This window comes from Takifugu flavidus, chromosome 13, assembly GCF_003711565.1.
Source record: "Takifugu flavidus isolate HTHZ2018 chromosome 13, ASM371156v2, whole genome shotgun sequence".
Taxonomy (NCBI): Eukaryota; Metazoa; Chordata; class Actinopteri; order Tetraodontiformes; family Tetraodontidae; genus Takifugu; species Takifugu flavidus.
In genome coordinates, this window is record NC_079532.1 from 1,326,217 (window position 1) to 1,339,808 (window position 13,592).

At 43.9% G+C, this 13,592-nt stretch overlaps 2 protein-coding genes across 23 annotated transcripts in view; one reads left to right on the top strand and one right to left on the bottom strand.

Annotated features, from left to right (window-relative positions):
• The window catches only part of LOC130535917 (uncharacterized), a 30,589-nt gene that overhangs the window by 16,710 nt on the left and 287 nt on the right, over positions 1-13,592 (bottom strand). For 16 of the 22 annotated variants that reach the window (XM_057051342.1, XM_057051343.1, XM_057051344.1 and 13 more), the window contains exons 1-4: positions 6,455-6,793; positions 5,556-5,870; positions 5,032-5,156; positions 373-516 (exon numbers count right to left, since the gene is read on the bottom strand). In XM_057051342.1, coding sequence (XP_056907322.1) covers positions 373-516; positions 5,032-5,156; positions 5,556-5,870; positions 6,455-6,470 — 600 coding nt within the window. In that variant the 5' untranslated portion in view covers positions 6,471-6,793. Of the gene's footprint in view, positions 1-372; positions 517-3,107; positions 4,021-5,031; positions 5,157-5,555; positions 5,871-6,454; positions 6,797-8,066; positions 8,207-13,592 lie in introns of those variants that run through there. The other 6 variants (XM_057051351.1, XM_057051352.1, XM_057051345.1 and 3 more) reach the window with 5 other exon arrangements.
• Positions 7,185-10,289, top strand: LOC130535915 (iroquois-class homeodomain protein IRX-5-like). Its single transcript, XM_057051324.1, has 3 exons — positions 7,185-8,288; positions 8,740-9,142; positions 9,541-10,289. Exons 1-3 carry the CDS (start codon positions 7,527-7,529, stop codon positions 10,119-10,121), a joined length of 1,746 nt encoding a protein of 581 aa, XP_056907304.1. The 5' UTR covers positions 7,185-7,526; the 3' UTR covers positions 10,122-10,289.

Here is a 13,592-nt window from a genome sequence, read left to right on the forward strand (position 1 = left end):
AGAAAAACACTGATTTTTTTTTGTCAAGGACGCCGCATCGCCACTGTCCAGTTCAAGAGATTCATCTCAACCAGATGAAGGCGGATTTTTTAATTCCTCATAGGCCGCCTCGCACTCGCTGCCAATGTGATTTAAAACCTCTGTTCACACCTGAGTTTGGGTGACTCCAGGCCAGGTTGACCCCTGATGGGACTCTGACAATAGACGTGATCTTCAGCAGTGAAACAGTTACAAACATCTGAGCCAATAAGGACAAAGACTTTTAGCTAAGCTAAACCAACTAAAGTACTTTATTACAGATAAACTAACCTAGACTGTATATCTACAAAACAAGATTTGACCAGAATGAAAGAAAATCCATCTTCCTCTCACCGTCCTGGAGATGTTCATCTCACTGGCTAAAGATACGGAGTCACCTCTCAGAGAGAGGAGGTCAGCAGCTGCCATGTCAGCTCCGTCCTCCCTCAAACTGGTGTCTGTGGGTCTCTTCCGTTCCGCCAGAGTCACTGCTGGTGCCTGTGACCAGAAAAAACAGGAAAGGTTGAATCCTAGTGTTCAGCATGCCAACTTATTTTTCTTTGATATTTCTTTGATCCTGGGGTCAGAAAATGCCGAAAAATGCATCTTCCTTAAAATGGAAAATAAACTGAGATCCAAATGAAATCAAGAGCCAGAAACAGAGGCAGGAAGCAAGACTCTGGGTTTGTTCATTCTTTAACTTATCCAAGAAGGAAACAGCTGAGGAGTAGAACATCAGTTCTGTTAGCTTACTGCAATCTCCCAGCAGAGGGCGAACTCGCAATCATCCACAAAACCTGTCTACAATTATTAGTATTTTGTGTGATTGTCGCAGCTTTGGGGGTAAAATCAAGGACTCCAGGCCCAGTCAGAGCTGCTTTTTCTTTGGACAGTAAATATACTAATATAGCTGTAGCCATGTTGCTGATCCTTTGTTGAAAGTATTCAGGTTTCATTTTTAAAATATCAATTATAAACAATTTAACGATTGTGAAACGATGAGCGTGAAAGCACAGACCGACTCTCTGTCCCATCACTGTGATCCCGTTGACATTACTTGGTGATGAAGCTAACGACAAAACTTTTTGTAACTGCATCAAAATACGTTCTGACTTAAACGGCTGCGACACTGCAAAAAACCAACAACACAAACCTGCCGAGTGTGAACTTTACACAACAGCAGCCAACACGCATCACTTCCAATCCTCACACACGTCCCTCAAACGGTGCTCAGGTGCTGCTAGATTAGCATATAAGAGAGTGTTTACAACTCAAACTAAATGTCCGTCTGCCTCTCTGAGCGCGCCACTCATCTTCATACGCCGCTAACAGAAGGAATCGGCTGCCTGAGCCTGTTGACTACAATTAGGCCCCAGCTGGCAACAGACAGCAGCAGCAGCAGTTTAACATCTCACTGAGCCATGATTGTCCTTTAACTGTTTAGGATTGGAGTCTCAGGAGAGCTAATTATGGCTCCATGCTCGCTATTGTCCCGGCTACAGGCGCGCAAAGTGATTTACACAACAGACGGGTCCGGGCTGCACACAAAAACTTTAATATCACAGATAAAACGCGCCACACCTATCATTTTGATTTCTGCTAATTATTTAAATCATCCGCAACTGTAAATAAAAATGACATTGCATCGCACATCAAAGGAGGTTGTTGCTGGGCTTTTTAATTCAGATGTAATTATTAGCTCGGGGTGACATGCTTTCATTTGTTCGGTGGTGCAATCCGGAGTGCATGTTTCAGCGGCGTTAACAAGGGTTAGAATATGCAGCCGGAGAGTGAGAGCATGTCGTATAAGAAAAGAACCTTCAGAGCTGTGATTAGGGCCATTGCTATGTTAGCATCATAGCATTGGACATAACATCAAAATGTATCTCACAACAACCTGGATAGTCCAGATTATTTTAGCATTATTTAAGAATGACCTAGTTTTACCAAGCACTCTGAAGGCATGGTAACAGTAACAAACCACGATTTCTGCTCAAGTGCTAAAATATTGCTGTAGCTAGTTATGGTAAAGAACTAACTAATGAAGTTACATCTAAAAAAAGGAATGCTAAGAACGATATAAAGAGCCCAACGAGGCAAAGCCTTGTGCTCAGATTATTATATTTTATTTATTATTAGATGGGAGTGACGAAACGAGAGATATCAGACCTTGAAGTAACATTTAAATAACCTACACGTGTATGTAAATACTTCTTATGCACAGAAACATAAAAACAAGCTGTCTCACAGCCATATTAGGATTTTAATTAACAATCATGTCACTGCTTTGAACACACAGTGAAGAACTGTGGATCAGCGAGGGAAAGTGTTAAAGCACATTTGATGTACAATGTTTAACGAGCAGGTTCTCAACACTACATGATCTCTCACAGGACACAGACAGAACACTGACGTGGTCGGGATCCCCCAACTGTCATTTCAGCAGGAAGGAGACCTCAGTGGGCGATGACATGATGCGAGCTCTAATTGGTGCTGCTGACTGTCAAAATGTGCTTCTTCAAAGGGCTCCACCCCCTAAAGGCCACACATGGAACATGGCGTTAACGTGCTCTGAAGTGTGACGTCTGAGAGGAGAGGAGAGGAGAGGAGAGGAGAGGAGAGGAGAGGAGAGGAGAGGAGAGGAGGAGAGGAGAGGAAAGGAGGAGGGGGGAGAGGAGAGGAGAGGAGAGGAGAGGAGAGGAGAGGAGAGGAGAGAGGAGAGGAGGAGGAGGAGAGGAGAGGAGGAGGTATTAGAGGAGAGGAAAGGAGGAGGGGGAGAGGAGAGGAGGAGGGAGGAGAGGAGGTATTAGAGGAGAGGAGAGGAGAGGAGAGAGGAGAGGAGAGAGGAGAGGAAAGGAGAGGAGAGGAGGTATTAGAGGAGAGGAGAGGAAAGGAGGAGGGGGAGAGGAGAGGAGGAGGTATTAGAGGAGAGGAGAGGAGAGGATGAGGAGAGGAGAGGAGAGGAGGAGGGAGGAGAGGAGAGGAGAGGAGAGGAGAGGAGAGGAAAAGAGGAGGAGAAGAGGAGAGGAGAGGAGAGGAGAGGAGAGGAGAGGAAAGAGTCCTTTTTCAATAAGTATACAAGTACTTGAAAGTAAATGTTAAAGTACGGACTTGCAAGGACACAAGAATGCAGTACACTTCTGGGCACTTGGATTGATGACTTTTCACAGGTGTGGACCCTGAGAAACAGCCCTGGTCCCCCTCCAGCACAGAACCTGGCCCCTGGGGGATGCCGGTGTATCTGCTGCTTTATTAAGGTGTGGTCAAACTGGTCCTGCAGCAGAAACTTCCTGGATGTTCTTAGCTGGAAATTCTCCCTCACGCGTGCCAAACGTAGACGCAACTCCGGCGCCTGTTTGGATGTCTTCGTCAGTATCAGTTTAGCAGAAGTCACCTGAACGCACCTCAGGATGCCTCAGGATGGCCTTTGCTCTAATCTAGAGCACTCGCTAGAGCCCGGTGGAGGCCAGCAGAGAGGGGGGCTAAGCCACGATAAGGTCCCCCTCCCTCTCGGCCAGGATTGCCATCTCCCTATTTCCCATGCAGCAGGGAGTGTATCCCCGAGTGCACACTCAGGCCTGTAAATTGTTTATCAGACACTAATGCAGTAGCCTAATCCTATTTGCATTCATATTAGTTCCCCCATATCACCATCAGAGGGAATTACTTATTTGAATTCTTCTGAGGGGTAAATAACTTTATGCATGATATCAGTATCTTCATAATTCACATCAGTAAAGTCAATTTGGTTTAAGTGCTCCTCTGCCACATGCCACAGAGGTTCTGAGAAAACGAATTTGGAGGCGGTTCGGATCGGTGAGTGTGTACACAGGAGGGCGGGTAATGGGATCGCTCAGTGAAGGAGAGAGCGCTCATGTATTTAACTCCTCGCAGGCCTGAGCTGAACACCGAATTCCGTTCTGATGTCTTCACAGTGCTCCACATTCCTCTCCTGCACTTGTTACTGCAGCAGACGTGAGTCTGCCTCGTTCTTGTTTCCGCCTGAAAACAAAAGTTCTCGTCCTGATTCAGCATGACAGGAAATTATGTCACCAGAGGACGACATAGCACCCGAAGATAAGATGTCTTTGGCTCCCTCACTTGCGTTGTTAGGTACTAGTGAATTGTGGTCAGTCGCTCCAGTTCTAAGTTTGCAAGGTACCAAGGATGCTGTCAGTCTCCCAGAAGTGTACTTGCGCCGCCCATTTTATCAAATGTGCATCAGACCCATGGACGCGCTAGGTGTGCCCCGATTGATTAAGTCTGCAGCTGTGTCATTGCAAACTTCTAAGTACATACTTGTAAACATAGTATTGTGAAACCCCTTGGGATTAGTGTAAACACAGATTGCTTTTTTATCTGTAGGATTAATTTTATTCTTTTTTTAACTTAATGAACCTGTTGAATTACTGAGCAACATTTAACTTTTTAATCCTTTTCCTGGAAAATTTCCGAAAAATTTTTAGTCTGACGTTAAAAATAGACAGACATAGTTCAGATGTTGGAAGATCGCGAAAATATGATGGCGACAAGCGAAAAGAGAAAACTGTCTTGAATTTAGAAAGTTGGAGTTGATCTGCGATTAAAGTCCCTGAGAATGTTTCTCACCTCATCGCTCAAAGACAGCGAGAAGATCCGTGAGTGAAAACAATCAGAGCTTCTTAAATCCAGCATGTGACGGCTGGAAACCAGACGGGAATGTATAATTACAGCAAGAAAGCCACAAACGCTGAGTACAGTAGGAAAATAAGAGGGAAGAGGGTGGTTTTGAAGGAGCAGAAAAAGGCAGATTGATGAAGAAAAGCTGTCAGGACGTCTGTGCTTTGAAGCTGATCAGAGACATCGTTTAAACAAAGAACAAAGGCGGCAAATATGGAGAAGAAAGTCTACCTGTGAGTGCCAAAACAAAGACGGGACTTTTGGCACTGATGGCGTTAAAGCGGAGCAGCGGAGCCCGTGAATATAAATGAGAGGGAACATTATTTCCCATCAGGCTTTTCTGTCTCTACTCACCTGTTCAGTGGCTCTGGTGATTACAAGTGACGGCACGCTACCACCTGACTCTGGATCTGCCTCCTGATTGGCCCTGGTCCTCTCACGGTCCCAGTCCTGGTCCACATCCCAACCGGAGACATCGGCTGATTTCATGGACGCATGAATTTCATCAAATTTGTATAATTTTATGCATAATTAGAATGTGAATGTAAAAGAATAACAATAGGTAAAATCTCATTCATATATAAAGAAAAAAATGTAAAAAATATTTATACAAATGCAAAAAAGGAGGAGGAAGAAGTAACTACATCATTTCTTAAGCTTTTTTCGTGTTCTTCCATCTCTGATTTTAATTTCCATTTGGATTTGAGAATTTTCATGATTGGAATTTTCCATCTGCCGTCAAACATGAACCCAAACCTTCCCGGATAATGTCTCACCAAATGTTATTCTTCAACAGGAAGAGCCATGACAAACATGTGGCCTCCAAACACCATCAGAAGTTTGAATGAATAAACATTAAAAATCACAGTTTTCCTCACCATGGTCTATATCCAGCTGCAGGGTCTGGTTCTGAGCACCAGGGGGGTCTGGACAGTCAGCATCCTGGCCTGAAGCAAGACCTGGATCCTTCTCACCTCTCGGGACCTCCGACCGGTTCTGGTCTAGGTTTGAACATCCGGTTTGATCCAGAATCGGATTCTGACTGTTGGAGTTCTGATGCTCGTGATCCTGGATCTGTCGGTCCAGGTTCTGGCCCTGTGGTGAATCTAGTACCACCTCGGCACTCAGAGGGGACTCTGGGAAATCTTTATCCATCATCAGCTTTACTTGCTGTCCTGTCATCCAACTGTCCCCTGAAACATGTCACACGTGTTGATCAAAATCAATAATCAATAATTCTCCTTGAGGAACTGGTCAAAAGCAGGTTTTATTGATCTGACTTTCCAATATAAAGCGGCTCATTTTAAAGGCCAGCGCACCTGCAAGTGTTGCGTTCGCTTACACCCCTCATGTGGGATAAAACACACACGGCAGAATGGACATTTCATTGACTGAAGATACATCTGAATACGACTGAAACAAATGAATATTTGACTCTGGGGACAGAGAGACTGGTGGTTTCTGACGTTAGCGTCGTTAGCACGACCTACTAGCACGACGCCGACCCAGATCGTTCTGATGGAATGCGATTTTGAACGGGTTCGTATCTGATCTGAGCCCGCTCAGTTAATTGTCATCATCATCAACATTTCCACCTGTTAATTCCCCGGGGTGATAATTATGTCTGCGCTCGGATAACAAGGAATACGTTTCATACTTAGATAAGAACAATTAAAAAGAGTGTTTTCCAATTAATTAAACACACTGTCTCTAAGTAACCTCCGGACATTAGCCCCGCAGGCTATGCTAATTGATGAGCTACTAGGGGAAAACCAACCGGCGGTTCCTTTCATGTGAGGATCTTCACCAAAGACACGTTACCGTGGAGACTAGGAGGATGACCGCACCGCTGACGTCCTTGAATATTCGACTGCGTACGAGCAAATGGTTAACGCAACTCTTTGATATAATAGAAAACACAGTGTTTGATGGACGGGCCCACGGGGGGGGGTCGACCCGTTGATGGCGAGAAAACCACAGCAGCCGTTAAGAGCTGCTCAAACATCAGATGTGGGAGCAAAAAACAGAAACTGGCCCAAACGCCACCATTTTGCTGCAGGACAGTCAAGTGATCAGGATCATCAGCCACAATCAATAACGCTCAAAACAGCTCGACCTACTCTTACCGTCAATCCTGGAGCCCCTTGCGGCTCATGCACGGGTCAGCCATGTGAGCGCCTTCATCAGAAATGGAGCAGGAACAGCATTTGAGCTGATTTTCACCGTCTTCTGCCTGACTAAAGTGGCTCCCCTCTTCTAATTATAGGAGCCAAATGAGATTAGACTGTGTGAAGCTAGATTAACATAAACTGACCCACACAAACACAGCCTGGACCTCTGTCCCCAGGTTCTGGATGGCGGCAGGTTCCTCAGAAGGAAACCTCTGATAATTATGACAGAAATGTGATGGACCCATCTTGACAAATGTGACATTCAGAAGAAAATTTGAAGCATTTGTGATTGATCAGCTTGGTCGCTGATGAGCCTAAAAGGTTCCTGTAGTTTCAGTCCCTGAGAGAGGAGGTAAAGCTCCAGATAGAGGTGAGGGCAGGTGGAGAGGAGCTCATACCTCTTCAGAAAAAGAGCAAAGACACATGTTGGACCCTCAGTGTCTCAGCACCTCCTCAGTCTCTGCTACTGTGTGTGTGTTAGTGTCTCCGAACCGATCGCTCAGATCATCAGCTTCTCACTTTGTCTTCCTTTCTCCGCTTCTTTCTTTCCTCTCTTTCTCACTCTCTTCATCCCCCTTCCCATCTCTCCCCTCTTTCCCAGTCTTTCTCTCTCTCACACAGTATCTCTTATCTCACTTCCTCTAAGTATCTCTCTATCTTTCCCTCCATTTATCTCATATGCTCTCTCCTCCCCCCTCTTCTTACAGTGTCTCTCTTCCTCTCATCTTCTTTCAGTGTCTCTCTCCCCCTCTCTCTACCTCCCCTCTTAATTCACAGTCTCTACCTCTCTCCCCCTCTTCCTTCAATGTCTCTCTCTTCCTCAGTCTCTCTCTATTTCACTCCCTCTCCCTCTCCTTTTCTTTCAGCTCAATCTCTCTCCCTCCTCTCTTATTTCGGTGTCTCTCTCCCTCTCCTCTTCTTTCAGTCTTTCTCTCTCTCTTAGACCCCCCTCTCTCTTCAGCAGCGGTGAAAGTGAAACTTGCAGCTCATATCCATCCATCATCCATCCATCAAACTGGTCCTCTAGCAGCCTCCTGTGATGCTCCAGGATGCTCCTGCAATTTTAAACCTTTTCCTCCTCCTTTTCTCTTCTTTCTCACCTCCTCCGTTTCTCTCTATTTTTTTGTCGCCGGGGAGGAAGTCGCGCACTTTCTGCTGTCCGATGTGAGTTGGTTAGTGCGCGATCGCTCCGGCTCCGTGTGCGCGGTCATGGCTTACCAGCCACCGGGCTTCCTCTTCCAGCCGTCCCTGGCTCTGCACCCGTCCTGCCCGTCCTTCAGCTCCGGGGTCCTCCTGGGCCCGAGGACGGAGGATCTGGGTCGCTCCTCTTCGGGCTCAGCCTTCGCTCCGTACTCGGGATCAGCGACTTCCTCCGGCTTCAACGGGCAGCTGCCGTACGGCGGAGAGCCCCGGCCCGCCGCCACCCTCGGCTCCTTTGTGGTAAGTGTCGGGTCAGTTGCGGTTCTGGTTCACATGACGGCCAGAAAGAAGACACAGGAATGTTCTTTAAATAAATAAAAGCGCGAGAAATTATTATCGGAATTCCGGATTTCGATCTGTACTATTTTGATACTATTTTAATATCTGAAAAGTTGTAGTTGACCAAATGTTGTCCTAATTTATTTTTTTTTTAAATTGGACGTGTATTTTTTTATTTGCATTAAAGATAATTTAATATTTTTCTTTTCACATCCGTGTGTTTCATTGTCTGCGAAAATCAAGCTTTGTCAAAGATGATTCAGAAGTTTCAGATTTAACAACATAAAGATGATTAAATAATACATAAAATACGCAAAAATCATTTTCAAGGTTTTAGTGTGTAAGAATCTAACTAAAAAAGAGAGAAATTAAAAGAATAAACTGATTATTATGGCATGATCTTCTGTCCCAGAGTTCTGGTTATGATCCATCCTCGGGGCTCTCCGGCTCCGTAGATTACCACCCATTTGGGCCGCTGGGGCCTTACCCCTATGGTGACCCCACCTACAGGAAGAACGCCACCCGGGACGCCACGGCGACGCTGAAGGCCTGGCTGAGCGAGCACAGGAAGAACCCGTACCCCACCAAAGGGGAGAAGATCATGCTGGCCATCATCACCAAGATGACCCTGACGCAGGTGTCCACCTGGTTTGCCAATGCTCGGCGGAGGCTGAAGAAGGAGAACAAGATGACCTGGACGCCCAGGAACAGAAGCGAAGACGAGGAGGAGGACGACAACATTGACCTGGAGCGCAACGAAGAGGACGAGGAGCCCCTGAAGATGAATGAGGGCCCAGAGAGACGGAGTGACTCGGGTGAGTGGGAGAGAATCAATCAACCAATCAAATCATTCAATCCACTCTAAGTGTTTATATGTGTTGAAAGTGTTTGGACTTTAATTTTTAAAAATTTAACAGCGAGAATGAACCTAAATGTTGATTTACTTTCTAACATTGATTGAATTTTAATTGATGAATTAAAATACGATAGATTGAGCTTTTGTAAAATATTCTTATCCTACATACAAATTCCACAATGCTGATATTTTAAGATTATTAAGGATTTATTTTAATCTTGTTTTATAGACTGTTGAAACAGAATTAATGTTTGATAAAGGGGCTGATAAAATTAGATTATCAATAATTTCTGTTGCTCATGGTTGGGGTCTGTATTTTTTTAACAGATTTGTGTGTGTGTCTCTCCCCCTCCACAGCCGCCCGGCGTCCCTCCTCTGCCGGCGACTCGTGTGTGTTGATGTTCCGCGACGACAGTGGCAGCGACACTGACCGAGGCCTCGCCGAGTCGGACTCTGGGGACCGGACGCTGCCCTGCATCCCCCATCCCTCACCCACGGGGGCTCCGGCTCAGTCCTCGCCCGTGGAGCTGCTCAGAGCGTCAGAGCCTGGGCTTCCATCTAAAGACTCCATCCAGGAACCAATCCCGGCCCCCAAACCCAAACTATGGTCCCTGGCTGAGATCGCCACATCTTCAGATAAAACTAAAGGAAGCCACGCGTCCTCGCAGAGCAGAGGGGAGGGGCAACGGCAGCCCCCCGCCCACCCTACATCCATCCCTCGGACCTTGTTCCCCCATGGCCATGCCCTGCCCCGACACCTGTATTACGCCTCTCCCTTCGTGCACGGATACTCTGGCTATGGCCCCCTGGGGCCCCTGCACGGCGGCTCGCACTTGGCCACGGCGACACATTTAAATGGATTACACCAGACAATGTTACAGAGAGCTGAGGCCAAACTTCTCAGTCAGGAACTGAGGAAAGGCTCCCTACCCTCCTAGAAAATCCATGTCCAGGTTTTTTTGGGGTAAATTCTGCTCCGAACTCTCCTGGAAGTGTCACAAACATTCCGTTTTCAGCTGCTTTTCTATGTTGATGAGATGTAACCTTTGTAGTGCGACTCTGCACAGAACACAAGCAACATTAAAGATAGTTTTATTACTACACAACTCATCAGCTGACATTTGTCCTGGATCAGCGCTCACTGATCAGCAGAGACATGAAGGAAAGGTTTGAGTTCAGGTTTCACAGGATCCCATATAGGTTCTGATGGTGAAGTGATTAACAGAAACTTGGGTCAAAGGTCAGCCTGGGCAGCTTCTGTAACAAATATTGATGTTAACCGATCAGATCTACACTGAAGTATAACATTAAAAACAATCCACTTTAAAGTACAGTACAATTGGGTTAAAACACTTAAACGATAAATGTCGCTGAACTTTTTGGCTCTGTACTTATTAACATCCCCATTTTGAATGGGAGAAATCAGAAGACACATGGGATTTGATAATAAAGAAAAAAGATTCACAAAGTCCAACTACAATCAACCTCTTTTCATGTGGCACTAAACAACCTGTTTCCACGACGACCCTGGAGCACGGAAACGACAGGCTCACACAGATTTAGCCTGTTAGCTTTTGGGTGGATGGATCAGGTGGAGCATTTTAAAAATTAAAAAGGAAATCAGAAAGGGAAAAAGTAAAAAAAATAAGCTGAAATGTTGAATCTCAACACAAATTTAAATTCCTGTAACCAAAGTTGCTGAATGACTTTCTCCTGTTTTAGGAGCTAAATTTAGCCGAAGCAGCAAAAGCTAATAAACTCAAACGAAAACAGCAATGATTAAGAAAATTAAAAGCCCAATTGTGATGTTAATTGCACTGCTTTTTAACAAAATGTACCTAATTAAAACTGATGGAATGCCAAACTAAAAACCAAACTAAAAGAGAGGGACGGGGCTTAATATAATATAAAAATGTAATTAAGATTAAAAAAGCATAAGAACACCCAGTTTTGAAACCTTCCCGTTATCACACAATTAATAGTCAAATTTGTAATCAAGCATATTGTTACTTTTTGTTAAGAAATATTTATTTTATATTGGCAGAAATGGACTTCAAATCAAATCTGAAAAAAACCCCACCATATTTGATCTTTTAAAGTCCGTGGAAGACTATGTTATCTCCAGGATGTCAAAGGTAAGTTGTCATTTCTTTTATACGGTAAAGCTGATTGTCATTATCTCCACTGAATATTGATTTAATGAAGGAAAATGCCTGCAGAACATTAAAAACAGTCAGATTGCACAGATTTTCTGGCTCCTTTTGCCTAGAATATCTCCTGTAACATCCCATTACAGAGATTGTGATGTTAAATATGAATACAATAATGAAACTTTACCCCCCTCATGTTCCGTGTGCATTTCTGCATCCAGCTGCGTGTTAACACTAAATGCTGTCAGACGTGTGTGAGGCAGCCGGAGGCCCAGCAGCCGTCTGATGCCACTCAGGCCTCCTGCCACGCCGCTCCTCTGCCCTCTCTTCCTGCTCCAGCATCTGGGCTCACAGGCAGACCCCCCATCCCCCGCAATGCGCAGTCCCTCAAAATACACCAGTGTCCCCGGCGACACTCCCACTGCAGCCACTGGGACCAAACCACTCTGTTCTGTTCTCCCATGCACACTGTTTGACCCTGTGTTTGTTCTGCCAGGAGGAACTGGAGCTCCACTTTGTTCTTCTCAAGCGTTGTGAACGTGAGTGACAAAGATGAAAGCAGATGGAGTTTAAAGGTCACCTGCTGAGAAACGTCTGGTGCAGCACAAACATGAACTTTGCCGCTCTGTCAGGTTTTCTTGCAAAACTGACTTTTTATGGATTTTGCACGAAAACAGCAACAGTATTTATTCCTAATACTTTTTTCAACAGTATTTTTATGTCCTTTATGTTAATGTCTTTAATTTATAATACTAATTTTTGGTGCCCCTCCCCCCGCTTTTTTCTGCTAAAGTTGCTTCTTAAGTATTAAAATCATGCTTCAACACAGATCTGTAATGTCTTCACTTTAAAGTTCAATGGTTTTGTTGGATAATGCTCATTTTAAAACAGTATTTTTCATATTTTATGGAAATCTAGTCTTTAGTAACACATACATAACTGCTTTTTAAAAAAAATAAATAGACAGAGCCTCTGATTTATATACTCTAAGATATGAATTATGTATTTATTAAATGTTTTTATTGTTGCTAGATGACATCACAAAATAAACACATCACAGATCTTTGATTATTTTTTCTCCAAATATTTAATCCAGAATTAAGCTAAATATGTTTATTTTTGTGTCCTCTAATTTTAACCTTTAACCTTTTTAGGTTAAATTGTTCATATCTGTGCGTGGTGTTTGTTTTATACATTGGCATCTTTTCCAAAGTGTTCAATAAACATTAATTAAAACATTAAACATTTTCTGCCCTAAGCAGAGGTTGAAGATTTATGTTATTCATGGACAAAAACCTAGTTAAATGCCTGTGTTTACATTTATTTTTGTTAGAATAAACGTCATTCAGGCTTAAAGTTTGAAAAAAAAATGGATTGTTAGTTTTGGAGACCTGACATTCAGAATGACATTATTTTTCAAATTATTTTTCAAATCTCAGCAACTGTGGTTGTTGTGCTTGTAGCGCCACCTATTGTCGCCTTTTAGGTCAGATAATGGGAAGAACAATAAACTAAACGTCAGTGCTGAAAACAAGCCAGGTACTATTTAAAATTAATGGCTGCATTTAAGATGTGTTTTTTTTTTTTACATTCTAGAAATAGTTATTGTTGCTTTTGTGGGGAACGTTAAAGGCAATTTCCATAAATTAAAATGCAATATGGAGGATTGTAGATGCAGAGGAGATGGAGAGTTTTCAATTCCCAGTGAAATATCATTTAGGCGTTCAGTTTGATGACTTAACAGGATGAAACTCTGTAAAATCTGGAGATGTGATTGAAACTCCCACCGCTGCTAGAGCTCTGGCTGCTGCTGCTGGGACACAGATGGTGCCATTTGCTGGCAGTCATTCCTCCAGTGACCCACAGCACAGTGGTGAATATCACCCAGCGGGATCCTGCTATCCGTATTTTACTGCTGTTATTAAAGTATAAACTATGACAGGAATATTCCTCATTCACTACATGGTAAAGAGTAACACTTCCCTTTGCATTTTCCAAGAAATGGGCCACATATAAATGGGCCACATCAATACTCCCGGTGGGTAGAATGGGTGCAAATGTAGAGTGCAAAAATAAATTTCTCTAAACATATTCGTTAAAATCTCTGATGCATTTAATTGTATTCATGTTTATGTATATTATTGTCGCAACTTGGTGTCTAGATTTTTAAATACTTAAATACTACACGCTTTCAGTAGCGTTGCTGGGTCTACGACAGATTTAGTAAACATTTTAATAAGCTCAAATTAGCTTTTTAAA

Coding starts and splice junctions, on each gene's coding strand:
- LOC130535915 (XM_057051324.1), top strand. CDS start 7,527: ATGCTCTCTCCTCCCCCCTCTTCTTACAGTGTCTCTCTTCCTCTCATC. Junction 8,289..8,739: donor CCACCCTCGGCTCCTTTGTG/GTAAGTGTCGGG, acceptor CTTCTGTCCCAG/AGTTCTGGTTATGATCCATC. Junction 9,143..9,540: donor AGAGAGACGGAGTGACTCGG/GTGAGTGGGAGA, acceptor CCCCCTCCACAG/CCGCCCGGCGTCCCTCCTCT.